The following is a 22,172-nucleotide window of genomic DNA, read 5'->3' on the forward strand; positions in this document are numbered from 1 at the left end:
TATTCTGCAGGAGTCAGGGTCGATGGGACGACCACGTCTTCTAATCTCACCAGACTACATCACCAATCTCCTGGACATGAACTTTTCCCAAACATTGCTTGCATGCTTGGAGTAAGTACACGCACAGTTTTCAGACGAATGGCTGAATGTAACCTCTCCATTCTGGCGCGATATAGCACTCTCACGGACGAAGAGTTAGATGATTGTGTGACAGATGTAAAGCAACACATGCCTCAGTACAATATAGTCATCTTTGGGGTGTGGATGGCTTTTCACGCAAGGTAGTGTCCACTATTAACTATTTTTTGACTTCTCTATATTCTATTCACTAACCATCCGGCAAATAATTTCCTCTGTTTAATAGATAATGTATCTTGGAGCTTCATCTAATAACCTTGCTAAAACCACCTTGGATTTTTTTCAAGAAGCAGCGGAGACATTTGGCTTCCCTCTCAGGTAGACCTGATCTAGAGTAAGATCTCCTCATAATATTCAGTTCAGTTCAAGTTCAATAAATGAAATGATCGACACTCTTAAGACCAAACAGTGGCGCTGACATATGTTATGATATTCCAGTAAAAGTTGCTTTCAGTTTTAACAGCTCAAAATTTATTTTAGTCTAGCACTAGCTTAAGCTGTAAAACAGGAGCTTATGTCTATGAATTTTGCTTTGAGTAATTTAACATTTCTGAGAAATGCGTTTCAATCTCATTGCTTAAACATCCATGTTCTTAGGGTACGAGGAGATCAGGGTGTCGAAAATGTGGACGTGGCTCGCCTGATGTTCACAGTTCGTGAGACAGAAAGAGGAAGCTTTATTTCAGGAAAGAGCGTCCACAATCAGCGGTGAGTTAAATAGTTTTTTGTTGAAAATCAATTTTATTATTATTACCCACTTCTATGATTTATCAACCAGTACATAACATCTGCCTAAAAATGTTAGATTTAACTGACATATTACTTTTCTTTTCAGTATAGAGAGGTTGTGGAGAGACGTCTGGTCATCAGTGACAAATGTCTACTACGATGTTCTGCATGCTTTGGAAGAAGGTGGCCACCTTAATATTTCTGACCTTACTCATCTGTTCTGTTGCCACTGTGTATTTCTCCCACGGCTTCAAGATGATCTCAACCTATTCCGAAACACCTGGGACAATCACCCAATATGCACAGAGGGTAATATGTCTCCTAACCAGCTGTGGGTGATGGGAAGTGTCCGCAATGCTGTACCTGAGCCTGACATAGAGCTATGTTTGTGGATTTTGACAGTAAAAACTTTTGAGTAATCACACTGTATTCAATACAAGATATTACAACTTTATACTGTATTGATGAAACTTTATTCTATGTTCAGAACTGTAATTGGTATCTCATTTGTGACATAAAATGCTGTGTTATTGTTTGAAGGGATTCAGCACACCACAGATAGACTGGGAGAGTAGTGGACTGATGTTGATGCACATTCCAGCATTGTTGTGCCTCAAACCCAATGTCCCCTGACTGATGAGCGAATAGAAGCACTCAGAGAAAATGTTGACCCCAAAGGACCTTCACAGACTTTTGGCTGGGACATCTATCTAGCTGCACTTCATTTTTGCCAATCGATTATGGAATAAATGTGATTGTCATCTTTAGCCTTAAAGAGGCAGACTTCTAGCAGAAGCAATTAAGAAAGAATTAATATTTGTACTCAATACGTTAAAGTATCTGAATAAAAAAAACCTGTATGTAAGAATGTTGTTTTTGTTTAATTTGCACTTGTTTAATTTGACACTTCCATCAGTTAGTCATAAGCACAGTGGATTATGGATTTTTTTATTCAAGAATAGACTTATTTTGAATATCTGTACTTCCATTGAACATGTTTAAATATACATTTTGCATAAATTCTAATACTTTAAAAGAATAAAGTACTTAATGATATTTAGCAAATTCCGACAAGCTATGGAACAACAATGTCTATAGCACTGCATGAGCCCATGCATGAAAAAAACCATTGTGGAACGATACAAGTTGACAGTATAAGTGACTGTGTGTACAGAACATTAACCAATTACTTAATGTACTATATCTTATCGCATCGTATCAAAAAAATAGCAACATGATCAACAAGCATCATGTACAAAGCAATCCCAAAAATGAAAAAGAAAAAAACCTGTAAGCTGGGTTTGAACAAAGCATTGGTCCTAAGTGCAGTAACAGCATTTAATAAAAGTGTGTATCACTGTGTAACAAATGTAACATGTGCATGTGTCTAAAAACTACACAGGGCCAAAACCATACTTGCAAGTGCCAATGCACATCATCAAGTCCTTGTTGAAGGACTGGAAACTGTTGTAGTGCCCTGGGAGCCGGAGAACACAGAAGCAGCTAGAGGATTTTGGGAGATCACTTTTCACAATTTCCACAGCCATATTTGCCTCCATCTGCTCCCATCCGACCCAGAACTTCAGAAGGTTTTTTAAGTCCTTGCTGGATGCTGAAATAACAGAAATTATAGAATTTCACCCTAAAATTATAATTGTCTTATTGTTTACTCCTTCAGAAAATCAAACTCTAGTCTTTCCCTTGTGATATTTGTGATTAGATTCATATAATGGAATTTCAGAGGGTTTAAAGATGGGGTAGCATTTTATAATAACTTTAATAAATCCTTAATAAGCATTATATAATGATCAAATCATGAGAACATACATAGCTATAAATATGAGATGTGCTTGTTAAAAGGATCGTTCACCCCTGAATTCAAACTGGTCTTAGAAGCCCTTGAACTAAACTGCTTTATTCCTTGGATTGGTTTTACGATCGCTAGAAACTTTTTGAAGCATCTAATTGATAGTTGTATAGATGTCAACAGAGGCACAGAAATCTTTCAGATGTCATCAAAAAGATCTTCATTTGTGTTTCGAATATGAACTGCAGTTTTATGGGTGTGGAACGAGGGTGAGTAATGACACAATTTTACACAAAAATTCTTGAAAATCTACAAATGTCATCAAACTCCAGTTCATATATTCAGTAATGCACTTTTTTACATTTACAAATGTACAAATGCAAAAAGGAAATGTAGCTATGAGTGATCTGGATGTTTAAGAGAAAAATGTAAGAATATAAGAATGAACAAGTCACACTTTATATTAGGTGTCTTAAACTACTTGCGTCAAAAAATATTATGTACAATGTACTTATTATGTTCATCTTCTATTGCAAACACACGAGCTGCTATTGAGGTGGGATACGGGTTAGGGACAGGTTTGCTGGTATGGGTAGCTTTAAGGGTTGGTAAAGGAGTCTAATCTTAACTAACCACCCTTTACACAAGTATTGTTTCATTAGCGTTAACTCCAACACACACAAAGGTAGTAAATGATTAATAATAAACATTTACAAATTATGAATATTTTCAACTTCATATCGGGCACAGCAAAAACAATAATTTAATGATTGGTAAAAAAAAACCATACACACCACAACAAAAGATGAGCAAACATATTAAATTAATGACCTTATAGGCTGTGATTATGAATTAATATGTTATTTAAATTGCATAATCATATAAATTCCAAGTTTAATGACATTTGTAAGCACTTTGATTTACAGTAAATAATCTGTTAATCTTTATGTAACTAGTTCATAAGCAATCATTAACAAGCACATTATCTCACATAGCTATGTGGATATACTGTACAGTATATTAAAGGGGTCCTATTATGCTTTTCCACTTTTTCAACTTTAGTTAGTGTGTAATGTTGCTGTTTGGGGATAAAAAAAGCCTTGCCTCCACTCACCTGCTAGCCATTATTAGCATTGAGAAAAAATGAGACATGGAAGACTAGCTTCTTACATTAGGCTTTTTACACTTGTACTTCAACTGCTGTTTAAAACAAAAACTGTGTAAGAATGTTGACAATGCACATACCTGTCTCAATGAACTGCTTTAAATACCCTGTGATCCGTTCCTTTATATCAGCTGAGTATTCTTCATCATCTTCGTCATCACTCTCTCTAGGACAGGAGATGTGTGAAAGCAGCATCTAAACAAGAGACAGAACGAGAGTCTATAATCAGTCATGTATTCATGTTTGCCAAAAAATGGCTATTGATATCATGTTTAAGGGAAAAACTATTTGTAGTCCTCTTCTGGAGAAGAAAGCCTTACCTCAGGAGTGCATGAGTCCTCCGATTCCTTGGGAAAGAATACCACATCCTTCCTCTCAGTTAGACGAGGCCAAACACAAGTGTCTTTCAGTCCTCGTTTCAGTTGCTTGATTTGGCGTACTCTTCTCCCGAGAACCTACAAAATACAAAGAAATGGTAAAAAATGTATTAGATGATTAAAATTTCAACACAGACAGAACATACTAACAAGGTTTTTGATAAAAATTAAAAGATCATATATATACACACACACACACAATCTAAACATTAAATTAGTAAAAAACTAGTATACACCTGTGTAACAGTGCCATTAGAAGCATAATACAAAATGCATTACCATGTATTCAATTAAAATGTGAAATGTATAGAAATGAGGGTAGTGGATACGATCCACAAATGTTAGTTACCGCATGTGACAGCAGACGTTCGTAAAGCCACCTTCTGTTTTCTTCTGTTGGACCAGGAAGATCCCAAGACAAACAAAGATCCAGGACTTTACTAGACTGGTCCTCATTCAATGGAGACTGTCCACTGAGCTAAAAATACAAATATTTGTAACACACATACATACCAGCAACAACATTACATTCCAAATAGGTCAAACCATTTTCCAAACCATTTTCAAATAAATAAATAAATAAACACACACACACACACACACACACACCAAGTTGATGGTCTCCCGTATGTCAACATCTGGGCAGTCCTCCAGTTGCAAAGTGGCAGTATCTTGAGAGCCTTGAAGTAGAACATGAACAAAAGCTCTGCTGAGCCCTGCGAGACATGGGCCGCCGTGCGGAAAAGAATGACCTAGCATTCTCCCCGCTACTAGGAAGAGGTCACTTTCAATGAGGAATTGTGAGGATGAGGGCACCAAGTGGTCTGGCTGTCCCTCAAAGAGGCAAGTAACTCCTGTGTTTCCTGTTAATTCAATTGCAAATCAGCTTTAGTAAATCCCATCAAAATAACTAATTCAAAAAATTTACATTTTTCAGTGCAACTAATTAACTGCATACCCAAGTTCAAACTGAAACCATACTTCAGTTTTTCAAGAATTGTAGAAAAAAAGTGTCTGGTGACTCCATCACCAACTGCAGCATCCCCTAAAATCAATGAAAATACAGTTATTAAAGCTGACATCATGGATACACTATAAGCTGCATATTTTATAGCATACACAGTTTCATTTTCTCTAGGCTGTACCTTCAAGTGGACATTTGACAGGACAGGCCCACTCTACATTTCTTTGCTTGTAGAAGTTGATCAGTTGCCTTTCCTGTTCTTCAGCACACGTTCTCAAGTCCATACACATTTAAAGAGGTTTCGCTGTCTCATGCAATCTGAGAATTTCCCTTCTGTACAAAGCCATAGCTACTTTTGGATCCGGATGGGTTTTCCAATCTGGTAAAACAATAAACAATCATGCAAAATCAAAAGAGCTTTGTTGCACATCAATAGACGTGTATATATTTTTTCCATCTCTACTTGTTTACCATAAATTCAAGATAGACTATAAAAATAAAGACTTATTTATAATGTACGCAACAGAACAATGTCAAAAACAGTCACATCATCCTCTTTTGCACTGTACAAAAAAAAAAAAATTCAATTACCGGTACCATTATCCACGTATAAAAACTCAGCAGTGTCGTTCACTTCATTATCCATACATGACAACTCAGTTGTGATGTTATTTTCATCATCCATAGATCTAAAATTTAGGAAAGTGGGGAAAAAACAACAATTAAAATTCTGCTTCTAATATGAGGTAAAGAGTACTGTACTTTTATAAATATTTTTCTATTTATGCCAAAAGTAATACTCTTTGGCATGCACACCTTTCCCCACATTCACTGGCATGAACTTCCAAGATGTCAAGGGGCATTTCTTCTTGACAAATAGGACAGCAAGCCTATAATATAGAATAACCAACCATTTCTTAAAAACTTTTTTGCCTCAACGACAGGATTTGACCAACTACATTTAGCAAGAAATGCAAGAATACCGAGAGAATTTACCTGTTCATTGCTCTTTTTTTCACTTTCCACATCTTGTGGATCATGCAGAGTTTCATCCTGACTTTCATCTCCATCTTCGACCACAACAACATCAGAACAAGTCTTAATGTGATTTGTGAGGATCTGAAGTGGGTACAGTATTTTTTGCACATTGCTTTAGGCATATCTCGGACTGCTTCTGATGATGGTGGCAAGGGAGTGACATCGAGCTCATCTTGTACTGGAGCTATATAGATGACAGAGTTCTCCCCTATTTTGGGGGTTTTGATAAGCCTGCCTGTGTACCCACAGTCTGCAGGTGCCACAAATGTCTCACCATTAATTAAATGTAGCCTATTTGCCAGACTTGCGCTGCACATGTTGCATTAATGGTATTTTACTTTTTTGAAGGGATTTCAAACAATAGATCAAGACATTCAAAACCATCATTGTGAACAGTGCACATCTGAAGTGTCTCTGCTGAGGGAAATAATCAATCACTTATCGGCTTTAATACAACATGTTTAATACAAATGTTCTATATAATAATAATATAAGGATATATATAGCCTACGACAACGCTTACTAGACCACCACACAATGTAAGGTTAGTGCCACAGCTGCCCAAAACTAACTAAAAATAATTCATGTTTTTGTAATGTTAATACATCAGCTTGTGTAAACTGAGCTATTTAGTCACAGTTGGCCAAGTCAAAGTATAGACTGCATTCTATTGAACAAATTAGGGATTTAATGGATTGAAAGTGTGGCGAGTGTGGCGGGGCCGAGAGGCGTGGGAACGAGGAGTGAGGCCAGGTGTAGTGATTGGAGATGAGCTGCACCTGCGCCCCACCACCGGTCTCGAGTCCCACGGAGGAGATGGAAGGATATAAAACTGGAGCGACGACCGTGAAGGACGAGAGAGGACCAGGCCTGGGACATTATTTTATGTTTTGCTTTTTATTTGTGCGCATCAGTCGTCCATGAGGGGCTGGTGCGCTGTTTTGTTTGTTTTGGTATTATTAAAACGTAATTTGATTGTGGGCCGGTTCCCGCCTCTTTCTTCCCGATGAATATGGGGATTTCATATTATTACAGAAAGATACAGTAGATTGGACAAAAGTTTAATCAAAAGCAAGTCTTTAGGAACAACTAGAAATCATTTGGAAGTCATCAGAGACTGTGGAAAAGTACTGTACATAAAACAATGAAAGCCAGCTTGGCATTTGGACTGCATACCAAATATTACATTTTCAGTTTGTTATTTGCCTAATAAATGACAGTATTATTGTCAAATAGTTTTAAACAAGTTTTGACAGATTCTAAAATATTTGTTTTCTCTGTGGCAGGTGGTCTAATAAATTTGTTAAGCACTATGTAGGGGTGTAACGGTACATTTAATTGGCCTGAATCATCACGGTATGGACGACACGGTTCAGTGCATAGTCAGATAATGAATAAAGTCTGTCATAGGCGATCCACACTCTAATTCAGAAGGCACAGCACATGATAATGCAACGCTGTTTACAACAGAACAAATAGCAGAAGAAAAATAACAGACAATCTTTGTTTACATGTAATCTTGCAGCCAGTGCTTCAACCATGGAAAAATATCAATAAAGGCACGATACTTGCAAAAAACTAAACGTGTTGAGCTATATAACAATGATTAGTATTCTGACTATAAATGTATCAAAACCTGCCTTAAGTGCAATTTACATGTTTCTCTTTATAGTATTTATTTGAGTGTTGATTATTAAATCTAAAAATAAAAAAAGGCAACTGAGTTTAATAGTCTGGGTTCTGTTAAAGGGATAGTTCACCCACAAATGAAAGTTCATACAGGTTTGGAACAACTTGAGGGCGAGTAAATGAAGAAGGAATTTTCATTTTTGGGTGAACGATCCCTTTAATATTATAGTAATGTGCAGGAGAGTGCTCTCTTTGTATACTTTACTGCACAGCTGACTGTAACTTCATGACTTCGATAACCAGGTTAATACTGAACAGTCATGTTAGTGTACCATTACACCCCTTATATATATATATATATGGATAAATAGATAGATCTTACATTTCCTATTAACACACTAAAACAGACTTCTCTTATAAAACATCAAATGTGCATAACGCTTCAGCACAGTACTGTTCTCTTTGTGTGTATGCATGTATGTATGTGTGCGTAATTAATAACTAATTATTTAGACAGCTAGGCCAACCAATTACTGAAGGCAGTAAATATTACCTGCTGCCTTATAAAGAAGCCAACCACCAGTTACCTCACCAAGTTTTGAAACAGAAAAGAAACATAACTATTAAAGATAACAGGATTAATTAATCTAGATTCTATCGCTAATCTATATGACAATTCACAAAAATAAATAAGTGAACAGGGTCTTTTTGAGGGGAAGTGTAATGGCACATTACCTCCTGATGGGTCATACTCTCATCTAGAGTGCAGTTCTGGTCCCAGTCCTGCTGTGTATGGAGCAGTTGATCTGGACCACTAGGGCAGTGGTTCTCAAACTTTTTAGCCAACGACCCCTAAACAAACATCGACGAGAACTCGCGACCCAATACCACAGAATACACAAACAATAAACAGAAAAAATAAATGTTGTTTTAAATCCACATCCACGTCCTATGGAAGCTTGTTTGCAGAATAACAAAATAAAAAAGGTAATTGCGATTTTATACCATTTATAACTTAATAACTCACACTGCAAGTTTGTATTTCACAATTATGAAAAACCAAGTCAGAATAGCAAGATTTAAACTCGCAATTTTTAGGTTTAAAAAATTATCTTTTCAAATATTTTCTGACGTGGCGGAAACAAACTTTCATAATATTTACTGTATTTAGGTTTACCTTACAGTGGGATGGGTGCACTTGTTTTTCGGTGCACAAAAGTGTAATCTGTGGCCTGATGTTGGATACGGCTACTCGCAGATCATCCTCAACATCAAGACGTGATCTGTATTTTTTTTTCATGTACGTAACAGCTGAAAAAGTCTGCTCACACAAATATGAATCTGTATAATTCCTTCTCTTTTCTGCGAAAAACGTCTATAGGTTTTTCAACACAAGCAGGGTTTCTCGTCTCCAAATGTCTCTGTGTTTTTCCAGGCTTCATACTTTCATGGGCAAGCACTTCTGAACAGATTACACACTGAGAATGGTCCAAATCGTTGACAGAAGAGCAAGTGAATCCATACTTTATGAATTCCTCTTGATATTTCCGACGTTTCCTACATTGGTCAGAACGGGTCTAGCTCTTGTGTTTTGTAAGGGTACACGGTTCAGATGATTCAGGCTGTCCACAATTTTCTCAACATTTCTAACCTTGCAAATTACAAATTTATCCATTCTTGCCGTTGCAGTTTCCACGTGCAGTTGCGTGCAGTATTGATAACTAGCGATCAGTCGGTGCAGGGTGACGTTATCTTAGAGTCACGAAATTATATATATATATATTTTTTAAATCTCTAATCAGTTCTGTCTTTAGAAATCAAAAAAAAAAAATGTACAAATCTAAACAAAACAAAAAACAACAACAAAAATCTAAATTTTGATCACAATGTATGTGTTGCCATTTAATAATAAAAAAAGCAATACCTGTTTATACCCTGACTAGTAGAAGACCCATCAGCTCTCTCTTGTGTCAAAAGTGCCAAAAGGTGCCTTGCTGATCTCAGCACTTCATTGTCTCCCTTGTGAAAAACAAACACGGCATGGATGGAAGATGGAGAGTATCTTAAAAAATATTACGTCAACATAGATATAAAATTATGAATGTAGATACAGAACTGTCTTTCTGAAAACCATCGAAAACTGACCGCCAAAAATTGATTTTCAAAAAGGCTTTGACTTCATTAAATAAACATGACCACTGCACGTTTCAAAATCAAATACCAGAGCGGGCGTTTTTCATCACTGTATTTCAGAAGGAAACTGACTGCGTTTAGAAAATGTTCGATTTCATTTTTATTTCATTTAGCATGTAATGCTCGATACGGCAGTGTTTGTGAGCTCAGAGCAGCCGTTACCGGAGCTCTCTCTCTCCCGCGATTAAAGCGGGGCCTGCAGGCAGAATATGAATAGAGTGTAAGGCTGCTGGAAACACTGTGACATTAGTTCTATCATCTGCTTATGACTACGATGCTTTTGAGAAATTAAGCCCTTACCTGGACATAGCAGAAGTCCTATTTAATTAAAAGACGGAGATTAACTACTCTACTGGTAGAAATGTAACTTAATTTAAAAGTGGCAGATTTATTTTATAATTGCGATTTGGTTGTATTTAATGGTCCTATATAATATATAAAAATGGTGCTAATTAGTATATTGTCATTAACCAAACATAGCATAACCAAACAATACACCCAATTTCAGCGTATTATAGTGGTTTTACTTGAAAAAATATATAAACACCACAGGCAAGAGAATTATGGATTTATATTGATCACAATATGTCACCTTTGTAGTAAAAAAACAAAACAAAACACACAGCTTGCGTACTCGGGGTAACAAGAGGAATCACTTAGACTCTTGAGTAAACAATGATTTGGGTCTTAATCTTAATTTTCCGCATATAAATACAGCATACTGACCTATAAAATCATAACTTGTACTCACCTCTCGGTCCATTTCGTCAAATGATGTTTTATGAAGGCCTCTCGTGACGGTTTCGTTGATGCGTGTTAAGACAAAGTAGCGCTTGCACCCCCTGCCGGTGAAGATGATTTACAGCAGATGAGATTGTGATCGGTAATCTACTGATTTTCCTGTTGTTCCCGGATGTGAAACGGTGAATTTACTGTCGAATTTCAACCACTGAATTTGTGGAAGCGAATTTGTAAAGCGAAATAAAATGGACTGAAACTTGCCTGTTGAATATTATAGGTTGTATTTTTAAACAGATCGAATATTTTGGAAGTGAAATCTGAAAGGTGAATATGAATTCTTGATTATGAAAATCAGTTTGAAATGTTTTTAATTGAAATATTCATGTCTTAAATATACAACCATGTTGAATTTCAGCCCATAATTATGCAAGACTTAAAAATTCAAAGCATTTAAATGCAGGTACGTCTATTGCAATGCATATTTTTTCAATTCTTGTAATTCAATAAGCTTTTTTAATTCAAATACATTTGGCATTAATTTACTTCCATATAAAATACACTTGGTTGTCGATGTCAAAACACTATTTAAGCTGTGATTCAAATATGAAATAATGTTATGTCATGTGTTTACTCTTACACTGAATGTGTGCTGCTTCAGTCCAGATGAGGAGGTTATTGTACAGGTAAATTTAGTAACTGTTATAGGGTGTGAAAGTTGTAGTCTAACTTACAGCTGTGGTCTCTGTATAGAGTGTGAATGCTGTAAAGAAGATGTGTAGAGTTTTGGTTCGGCGTGTGGGTTTTGTAAGAGGTAAAGGAATTTCAATGGGGTGTGAATTTTTTATAGGGTGTTAAATGTGTATATTTTGTTAAGGTGTGAATCATATTTAATATCATGCATCATGGTGTTACCGAAAGTTGGAAGAAAGTGGCAGAGTCCTATTTGGGATTACTCTGAATATGATGTGTGTCAGATAAGAGCAAGTGTCTTGCAGTGGAAGGTGGTAAAATATGAGGACAATTTATGAAAGAGAAAAATCCTATGAATTTGAAAGTCCATTTGAGAAGCTCGCACAAGGAGGCTAACCTTGCTTACCTCGACAAGGAAAAGGAGAACACAGAGAACCCCTCGAACCAAAGTTCAAACACCTGGAGCTGCAAGAGTCACCAGCCTTATTGGGACCAGAGTATGTGAGCGGAGTGGAGTGGCAACAATTTCCCCTCCGCGCTCAGAGCATTTAATTATCACTCCGCTCCAGCTCCGCTCCGGGTTCACAATTTCCCGCTCCCACTCCACTCCGCGCTCAGTGATACCAGAAACATCGCTCCGCCTTCGCTCTGTGGCTAAAGTATTTCAGTATGTTTGAAATGTTATGTTCATAACATAGCCTATATTAAAATAAAAAATTTAATAAGTTTCAAAGTGGCTTAGGCTATTGTGTGAAAACTTTTTTTTCCTACCACATGCCAAGCTAATAACATGGATGTCAGCATTAATATAATTACTGTATTCTGCTGTGCAAATTTTGTTTGTGATGAAAATAACAGTACATTTTTATTTTATCTACAGATCAATGCATTTCTTACAGATTTCTGCTCATTCAAAATCAGATACAGATGAAGTAACACTGTAAGATTACATTTGTTTGAATGCATTATTGCGAAAGCGATTGCCTGTGAATGTGCTGTAACTGTTTAAATCATGCTTCGACCCGAAAATAATGTGAAATTAATTTTTACTTCATGTTATCTGGAATGTTTTTGGTCTTTTTGAGCAGGATAAGAGATATATTTAAACCGTTTAGGTGTTTGTGTGTCTGCTGCACACCACTGACACAGATGACTGATCAAACACAAAATATAATCTTTTTCTTTATGAACATCATTATTCAGGAATTATTAAACATGAACCAATTAGTATCTGAAATTGATTTCAATATACAACGAATAACTCAATAGCCTCTGTTACTATATTGCTCTGTAATGAAATTAAAAACTTAACATCTTGAAAGAAAACTTCAAGTCCGTACTGTATGTCATCAGTTATTTCTCTGAAGAGATTATGTGTATATTTTTAATATGATTGAGCAACATCTATTTCAGACCCCCAAAGATTCACAAATATGTTTACTAGCATGAAAAATGTTGTATGACTTTTCAATACAAAAATAAAATGTGGTATTTAATTCTTAATCTAATCTTTGAAAAGATGGATGGTGTTGCTTTCTTGTTGCAATGCAACTTTGAATTAAGTCAAGTTCCAGTTAGTCATTTTCACAAGCAGGTGCTACTCTCATGGATGCTTATATATAGGCATTATTTCTCTTCAAATAAATATATAATTTGTAATAATTGGTATATATTGTTTAAACATAAAACAAAAGTTTACCGCTTTCTAGAGGAACATATTACACTTGTCCTGACCAAGTTTGACATTCAGAAGTTTAAATTAATTAATTTAGAATGCATACAGTTTGTCTTGTTACTTGTTCAAAGAACAATATTTACAGCCATCTTTTACTATCATATGTAAATCAGGATGCATATTATTGAATTAAATTTGGATCTGTTAACACACTCATTTTTAAAACATACGGTACTCCATCTCGACTTCAAAGAAACAACGTCTGGTTCCTGGAAGAACATTTTGAAGGTGGTTTTAGCCACAGAACTGTAATAGAACACATACTACTGAAAATGAAACCAATACATCATTTAGTTTCTCAATAACACCATAGTTCTGCTGACACCTTGAGAACTTTTTAGAAAAGAATGGAACCGGATGCTCTATGCCAAAATTGTCTTGCACCCGCTCCTGTAGTTGAGGCATCAACTTCTAATTTAAATCAAATTTAGGGGCTTTGAGTATCGGAGCACTACAGAGTAAGTCTTTTGCTGCATTAAAAGCATACTCACATCTGGGTGTCCAGATAAACCTCTTTGTAGTGCTTAGCAGATCAGTTAGTGGTGAGACAGTTGTTATGTTCCCCTTCTTTGGTCTAGGGGGTTTAAAGTAGGGCTGTGCAAAAAATCGAATGCCATTTTCATGCACATCTTATCAGTAAAGACAATCCTGTAATTAGAAGTATATATTTAGCACGTGCATTCAGATCAGGGTTGCCAGGTTTTCACAACAAATCCTGCCCAGCTGCTTCTGGAAGCCAGAGGTAACAGATACAGAATAAACAATATGGGGCCGAGGATTGATCCCTGTTGGACTCCGCAGTTCAGAGGTACACTAGTGGAGGATGGATGACCAATATGGACACTAAAACATCTATTGTTCAGATAAGAGCGGAACCACTGCAAGACAACGCCTCGAAAACCCACGGATGTCTCCAGATGTCGCAACAGGACCTCATGGTCAACTAAGTCAAATGCAGAACTCAAATCTAATAAGACTAAGGCCATTGATTTCCCAGAGTCAGTTTCAGTGAAAATATCACTTGACACTCTTAAAAGAGCAGATTCAGTACTGTGTAGAGCTTTAAAACCAGATTGAAATGTTTCATGGAGAGAATTTGGGGATAAGTATGATTGTAGTTGAACCAGTACAACTCTCTCAAGGATCTTCGAAATAAAAGGTAGATTAGAAATAGGACGATAGTTAGAAAGAGTGGAAGGATCGAGATAAGTTTTTTTTAAGATATGGCGTCACCACAGCAACTTTCAGACTGTTAGGGAAGGAACCAGTTGACAGGCATTTGTTAATTAAAAGTAACAGGCCCGGTCCAACTGTGTAAGGAAAGAAGGTGGAATAACATCCTGTGGACAGATAGTGGGTTTTAAATGACCAACAATTTCATTACATGTGTCCAGATCAATCGACTCACACTCAGACCAGATGGAGGAACATAATGGAACATCATGTGTATACACTGAGTTAGACAATTGAGATCTTAAAATTGTGATCTTATCAACAAATACATTGCAAAATTGTCACAGAGAGCAGTAGAGGGCTCTAAGGTGGGATGCACAGGTGGATTTAAAACAGAGTTAATAGTAGCAAAGAGAACTCGAGGTTTATGGCAATTATTAGAAATAAGTTCAGAAAAATGTTTGCATTTTGCAGACTTTGCAGCTTTCTGAAACACCTTATAGGCATTTTGCATGATTTCATACGAAACCTGCAGACGGTCCTTTTTCCATTGGCGCTCCGCCTGTCTACATACCCGTCTAAGGGTATGTGTAGTGTCAGTGTGGCAGGGCACTGGTGCAGGCTTGTGATTTTTGTACCTCAAAGGTGCAATAGAATTCATGATATCTGCGCAGGTGGAATTAAAAAGATTAAGATGTGCATCAGCATCCAGGTTATGCAGGGTAGAGACAGATTCCAGACAGTTACGTACATCTTGATAGGCTGTGGAAAAATCTTCACTAGAGCGTTGGGTAAGACAACGAGTTAAACGTGCCAGTGATGGATTTTAAGTGTGCGTCCAATGAGAGGAACAGTAAAACGTACAGGCATGTGGTCAGAGAAAGACGTAGGATGTTCAATTTCATCATGCATATCCCAGTTTAACTTCTCAAAAAGATATACCTCCCCTTTGGTTATATATATATATATATATATATATATATATATATATATATATATATATAATAATATTATTATTATTATTATTATTACTACTACTACTACTATAATTGCGCCTATTTTACATAATTACGTAATTGTGACACCTAATCCTGCATTTGTTTGTGAGGTATCTTGTCCTGTGTGATCTGCCTTGTATTCAGAAGACTTTATTGAAGGAACAGTTTATTTTCACTGGTCAAGTGAAGTCTGAGCACTGAAACAAGCAACCAGGATTATTTAATAAACTCTGCTCCTTTTTGTATAAAAGCTTTTATTTTATTTTATTTTATTTTATTTTATTTTATTTTGTATGCTAAAACGTGCATGTAACGTTTTCCCACTGATGACTAATGACGCTCGCTTACACACTACAGGCAAAGCGATATATATATATATATATATAACTTGAAGTTTGATATAATGTATTCTATTAGTATGTTAGACGTGAAAGCCTGTAAAACTGGATCAAACGTGCACCGGATGAGAGATCGCGCTCAGGAAGTGACGTCAGTTTTTCGCGTCACAAATCAAAAGTGAAAGCAAATGTTCAGAGTTGATGTTTTTCCAATTAAACAGCCAGCATCGATTCTGTACGGAATATCAAAGTGTTTCAGAGGAGCTAAAGTATGATTGTCGTGTAGCTGCTTCATAGAAAGGCGGTGGATTTTGTGAATCTGTGTAAATAAGGTGAGTGCTGAGTGTTTTACAGTGACTTCCGCTTTCGGATTTCATTTAAACGACGATTATTTTTATATGTCCTCTATGTTTACTTTTTACGTTTAATATTTTCTTTTTCCAGCAGATGAAGGTGGTTTGATTGGTGTTTGGTGTTGTGTGTGGTTTATTTGATCATTTGTTAACACACGACTAACATTGTGTATCTGAACATGTGTATCTCATGATCTGTTTCTCTCAGGATCCGTTCAGCTGAATTATTGAGTTTGTCATTTCTATTCAGAGTCAGTGCTGGAGATCAGATTCTGTTTCATCATGGAGGACACACAAACATCCACAGATCAAGAGTTTTCTCCAGGATGCAGGTACTTCGAAGAAACACTGTATTAAATCACCTTCAATGATGAGAGATGGGTGTTTTTGAGTCTGCCTTTAAAGTTAAAATTAGCCTTTAAAATGATTATCATCATAAATAATTAAATCTGTTTTGTTATAGTTCAGTTGATCAGAAGAGATCAGAAGAGTCCAGCTGTGTGTCTGTGAGGAGTGATCGGTCTATGGATCCTCCAATACTGTTTAAGAGTGAAGATACAAAGACTGATCTCAGGTACAGTTTTATATAAATATTATTTATAGCATGTCATTTTATATGATCAAAACAGTGTCTATATTTTCTAAAACATATGAGAAATTATTCTTGTACATTGTTAATAGATTTATTTTCTACCTTTATCTGATATTTAACATACAGTCAAACAAAAAATTATTAAGACACCAGATATTATATTTGATATTTCTTTGCTAGTGGGTGCAGAACACTATACTTCATTTATGTAAGTGATGATAGCAAAATAAAGTAAACTGTGACGTATTTTACCATTAAATTCTTCATACAGTGGACTACCAGTAAAATTAATAAAAAATTGGGACCAAAAATTGGGACACTTTTGACCTGACCATGTTTTAAAGTGTTTTTTTCTGTAATTGCTAATGTGACCTTTTTACACCACAGACTGAACAAAGTTATGCATTGCTTGGTAATTGGTCAACAAAGTATTGATAGTTGTGTAAATATTCCCTGCTGAAAAAAATAGACATCGTCACATCATGGTCTCTACTGGTAATTGTTCACCTTCTATTGGTGACTTGTTAAAACCAGTAAATCCTAATGGAACATGTCCCAAGCACACGACACACTACTTTTTTTCTGATGGTTCTATTGTTTTTTTGTTTTTGTTATTCTCTTTGAACAGAGATGGCATCACTGAATTCAATGATGAACTGCCTTTAACTATCATTCTGCATTATTGACACACTGTTTTCCTAATGAATGTTGTTCAGTTGCTTTGACGCAATGTATTTTGTTTAAAGTGCTTTATAAATAAAGGTGACTTAAAGGTGACTCAGCAGGGTTGTTATACTAACAGTCGTCTGAATTTTTGGTTGATTGTAATCCATTTCATACCTTTCTATCAAAGTTACAGTTAAGGTCAAAAGTTTACATCCCCCTTTCAAAATCTGCAAAATGTGAATTATTTTACTAAAAAAAAAGGGACATACAAAATGCATGTTATTGTTTATTTCGCATTGATCTGAATAAGATATTTCACATAAAAGATGTACATATAGTCCACGAGAGAAAATCTGAATCAGAATCTGCTTTATCAAGTGTGTGCAGACACACAAGGAATTTGTTGTGGTTTTTAAGATGCTCTTGGTACATACATACAGACTTACCAACATATATACATATATGGGATGAGAGCAGAAAACATTTAAATAGGACAACTTAACAATAAATAATAATAAGAATAATGTGTATGAATCTGGAACAGATGATTTATGTACAGATTTGTGCATTATCTACTCTATATACAGTTGTATACATAAAGAGATATGCATATGTATCTATCGAGTTCTTGAGAAAGAGGCAGTGATTAGAGATGGAGTATGAATTACAGAACACAGGTAATGATTGATGTGTTAGTTGTTTAATCTGGAGATGGTGTTTGATGAAGGAAGTACAGCCTCTGCTGGGTCTTTATCACGATGGAGTCGATGTGAGTGTCTCAATTCAGGTGCTGAGAGATAGTGGTGTCCAGGAACCTGAATGACTCCACTGTTGTTACAGAGTTGTCTATGATGATGAGTGGAGGAGAGCCTTTTCACACTGAAGACAACCCATCTCTAAAATTATTATTATTATTATTCCATTTAGTACTGACCTTCAGAGGCTACAGAAGATAGTTACTTGTTTCCCAGAAGACAAAATAAGTTAGATTTACCCTGAACTTTACATTTTTTAAATTCGAGAAGTGTTCACGCTTGGCTTTTAATGTATTGTTTTATCTTTTTGGTGATATGAGCTTGACTGATTGTGCTGTGCTGTGGAAAATTGTGCGTAATGTGTTTAATTTTATTAATTTTATTAATGAAAAACATTGCAAATGTCGGCAGCTATTAGAGATGAAGCAGGAGGGGAGGAGGACAAAGAAGTGAGGAAAATCACATTAATTTTGTTGATGGTAGTATGTCATTTTATATATATATATATTTATTATTTAGGCAAAATAAGAAAATTATACACATCTCCCTTCTGTTCAAGGTTTTCACACCTGGCTCTTAGGTGATGTTACATTCAGCCAAATATGATTGAGATTTGAACCCACAACCCTAGGGTTAGGAGTCAAACTCTCTAACCACTAACCCATGGCTTAATGCATGGTTTTATCTTCTGGAGCATCAGTGAGGGTTTGAACCTTCAGTAATAGTTGTGTTTGAGTCCCTCAGAATGGACATGTGTACATTTTCCTATTTTGTATATATTTAATTTAGTACTGCCCTTCAGACACTACAGAAGAAAGTTACTTGTTTCCCAGAAGAGAGCGGTTTGAACCTTCTGTAATAGTTGTGTGTGAGTCCTTCAGTTGTCTTCAGTGTGAAAAGATGAAACTCAAAATCATACAGTCACTGCTGGAAAGGGTTTAAATACACGAAAATGCTGGGAAAACCAAATTATTTGAGAATAGTGTATTAGCCCTACAGTTATGACATTTTAGTGATATTTAAACCTGAAACATGTTCATAGACTAGACAGGTAGTAGCAGTAGTTCTAGTGTTTTATCATGAAGAACAGTTAATAACACACTTACCCAGAAGTGCAGCTCAGAATCAGTTTATATATATATATTTTCTGTGTTTTCTCAGGATCTGCAGTCAGAGATCTTCATCTCCTGATCACAGCTGTGTGTCTCTGAAGAGTGATAGATCCATGCCGGGTCATCCTCCTAACCTCAGTGATGAAGCAGTGACCTCTGACCCCAGGTGAGGATAATCATGTGGTGATGATTTAACTGCCTTTATGGAGTTAGAAACACACTCAATACAAACAGACACTCGACACAATGAGCACACGAGCTCCTACAATAATGATCACTTCAGACTGTATGGTGATTCTCCTCATTTAAGAGAGTAAAGAATAATAATGAAGATGTTTGTTCTGCAAGTGTAAGGTGTTGAAGACTCTGTGAGGAGCTGCAGGAGCTTGTTTTTATTGGCTCTTGTGCTCCTGAACACACTTCACTGTTCACACACATCTAGTGTTTGCTGCAGATCAGAGTAAAATGCTCACACTGTCGAGTCCTGACAGAGAGATGAGTTATGATTTTATTACACAAAGAGTTAAACAGATCAACAAACTGAAATTATACAGAAAATACAAGACTGAAATCTCTATCGGTTTAGATGTTAATTTACACATCCTTTATTTTGCGACATGTTTAATCCAGTTGTTCTTGTGATATTTCAAGCAGAGCAGATGGAGAGCGAAGCATCTCTGGAGGAGTCTCCTCTGTCTTCTGTCTGAACAACACGAGCGTTACAGCGTCTCTGAATAAACATGATCAAGCAGTGAATGATGAACTACAGAGAGTCAAAGAGCAGCACAAAACCAGCATGAAGAACAAGTATGAGAGATTATGTGAGGGACTGAAACTCCAGGAGAATGAAAGCCTCCTGAACAGCATCTACACACAGCTCTACATCATAGAGGGAGAGAGAGAAGGAGTGAATGAAGAACATGAGGTTTTACAGATGGAGAAAACAGCCAGAACACAACCCTCACAAGACGCTCCAATCTACTGCAATGACATCTTTAAAGCCTCCGCTGAAGCAGGATCTGAGGAGAAAGAGCAGATCAAGACTGTTCTTACTAAAGGCATCGCTGGAATCGGAAAAACCGTCTCTGTGCAGAAGTTCATTCTGGACTGGGCCGAGGGAAAAGCCAATCAGGATGTAGATTTCATGTTTGTGCTTCCATTTCGAGAGCTGAACTTGATCCGAGATCATCAGTACAGTCTTCACAGACTTCTGCTGGACTTTCATCCTGAACTTCAAGATCTGGACTCACAGATTTATGAGGAGTGTAAAGTTGTGTTCATCTTTGATGGTCTGGATGAAAGCAGAATCACACTGATGTTTTCAGACGCTCAGAAAGTTTGTGATGTGACTGAGACTTCATCAGTGGCTGTGTTGATGTCAAAGCTGATGAAAGGAGAGCTGCTTCCCTCTGCTCTCATCTGGATCACCTCCAGACCAGCAGCAGCCAATCAGATCCCCTCCGAATACATCCACCGTCTGACAGAGATTCAGGGATTCACTGAGCCTCAGAAGGAGGAATATTTCAGGAAGAGAATCAGTGATGAGCATCAAGCCAGCAGAATCATCTCACACATCAGAAGAGCAAGAAGCCTCCACATCATGTGCCACATCCCCGTCTTCTGCTGGATCTCATCCACTGTGCTTCAGAAGCTCCTGGAAGAAGATCTGAGAGCAGAAATCCCTCAAACTCTGACTGAAATGTACATCCACTTCCTGCTGATTCAGATCAACATGAGGAAGCAGAAGTATGAAGAGAGAGATCCAGAGAAACTCCTGCCGTCCAACAGAGAAGTGATTGTGAAACTTGCTGAAGTGGCTTTCAAACAGCTGATGAAGGGCAATGTGATGTTCTATGAGGAGGACCTGATTGAGAGCAGCATAGACGTCACTGACGCCTCGGTGTATTCTGGGATTTGCACTGAGATCTTTAAGCAGGAATCTGTGATTCATCAGAGGAAAGTCTACAGCTTCATTCATCTGAGCGTTCAGGAGTTTTTCGCTGCTTTCTATCTGTTTTACTGCTATTTAACAAAGAACAAGAAAACACTGCATGAATTCAGATTAAACAGATCTTATGAAGTCTCTCTGTATGATCTACTAACATCAGCAGTAGATAAAGCTCTTGAGAGTAAGAATGGACGTCTGGATCTGTTCCTGCGGTTCCTGCTGGGCGTCTCACTGGAGTCCAATCAGAGACTCTTACAGGATCTACTGACACACACAGAGAACAGCTCAGAGACCATCAGCAGAACCACACAGTACATTAATGAAGATCAGAGATCAAAATGATCTGATCATCTCTCAGCTGATCAGTCGATCAATCTGTTCCTCTGTCTGCTGGAAGTGAAAGATCAGACTCTGTTCAGAGAGATTCAGGAGTTTGTGAAATCAGACAAACACTCAGAGAAACTCTCTCCTGCTCACTGCTCAACAATCTCCTACATGATTCAGATGTCAGAGAGCCTCTGGATGAACTGAACCCCAAGAAATACAACACATCAGCTGAGGGGAGAAGAAGACTGATACCAGCTGTGATCAACTGCAGAAAAGCTGTGTGAGTGTTTCATCATCACTAAACTATCATATTTAATAATGAATCTGACTCCTTTAAATAAATGTTCCTGAATGAGAGATTTTCTCCTGAATAACAGAATCTTAAAGGAGTCAGGACAGGTGTTTTTAATCCAGTAGATATTAGAGTAAAGCGTGTGTTAGCGGCGCGGGTAAAAACAACCCCGTCACATGAGAAACTGGTTCATTAAATCAGCAGCAGCTGCAGCAAAGAGACGCTCCACACATTGATCAGTAAAGCTGACCTTCAGACATTTCACTTGTGCTTGAAGTGTCTGACTCTTTACTGGACAACACTAGACACTATTTTACATTATTATACATTTAAAGAGATCTGCATCATGCCATAAAATAAATAAACCATAGAAAAGGTGTTTCCTGTGATGTTAGTATTATGAGTGATATAA

At 36.8% G+C, this 22,172-nt stretch overlaps 1 protein-coding gene and 1 pseudogene across 1 annotated transcript; one reads left to right on the plus strand and one right to left on the minus strand.

Annotated features, from left to right (window-relative positions):
* Positions 1 to 1,809: 1,809 nt before the first annotated feature.
* On the minus strand, positions 1,810 to 8,759 carry LOC113100942 (uncharacterized). The gene is made up of 11 exons (XM_026265427.1): positions 8,583 to 8,759; positions 6,177 to 6,250; positions 5,997 to 6,070; positions 5,772 to 5,869; positions 5,362 to 5,559; positions 5,175 to 5,261; positions 4,826 to 5,079; positions 4,566 to 4,694; positions 4,160 to 4,294; positions 3,920 to 4,034; positions 1,810 to 2,479 (listed from the first exon to the last, which is right to left on the minus strand). Exons 5-11 carry the CDS (start codon positions 5,468 to 5,470, stop codon positions 2,262 to 2,264), a joined length of 1,047 nt encoding a protein of 348 aa, XP_026121212.1. The 5' UTR covers positions 5,471 to 5,559; positions 5,772 to 5,869; positions 5,997 to 6,070; positions 6,177 to 6,250; positions 8,583 to 8,759; the 3' UTR covers positions 1,810 to 2,261.
* A 7,125-nt stretch (positions 8,760 to 15,884) lies between these two features.
* LOC113100941 (NLR family CARD domain-containing protein 3-like) lies at positions 15,885 to 21,791 on the plus strand (annotated as a pseudogene).
* Positions 21,792 to 22,172: the final 381 nt, after the last annotated feature.

The sequence above is a fragment of the Carassius auratus genome, unplaced genomic scaffold (assembly GCF_003368295.1).
Source record: "Carassius auratus strain Wakin unplaced genomic scaffold, ASM336829v1 scaf_tig00217421, whole genome shotgun sequence".
Lineage (NCBI taxonomy): Eukaryota > Metazoa > Chordata > Actinopteri > Cypriniformes > Cyprinidae > Carassius > Carassius auratus.

What these genes read in the sequence shown, in the direction of transcription:
- LOC113100942 (XM_026265427.1), bottom strand. Translation starts at nt 5,470, where the DNA reads ATGTGTATGGACTTGAGAACGTGTGCTGAAGAACAGGAAAGGCAACTG. An exon ending in TGGTTTCAGTTTGAACTTGG is followed by an intron (nt 5,080 to 5,174) that starts GTATGCAGTTAA and finishes TTGAATTAACAG; the next exon opens with GAAACACAGGAGTTACTTGC. An exon ending in AAAGCAGTTCATTGAGACAG is followed by an intron (nt 2,480 to 3,919) that starts GTATGTGCATTG and finishes CTGTTATTTCAG; the next exon opens with CATCCAGCAAGGACTTAAAA.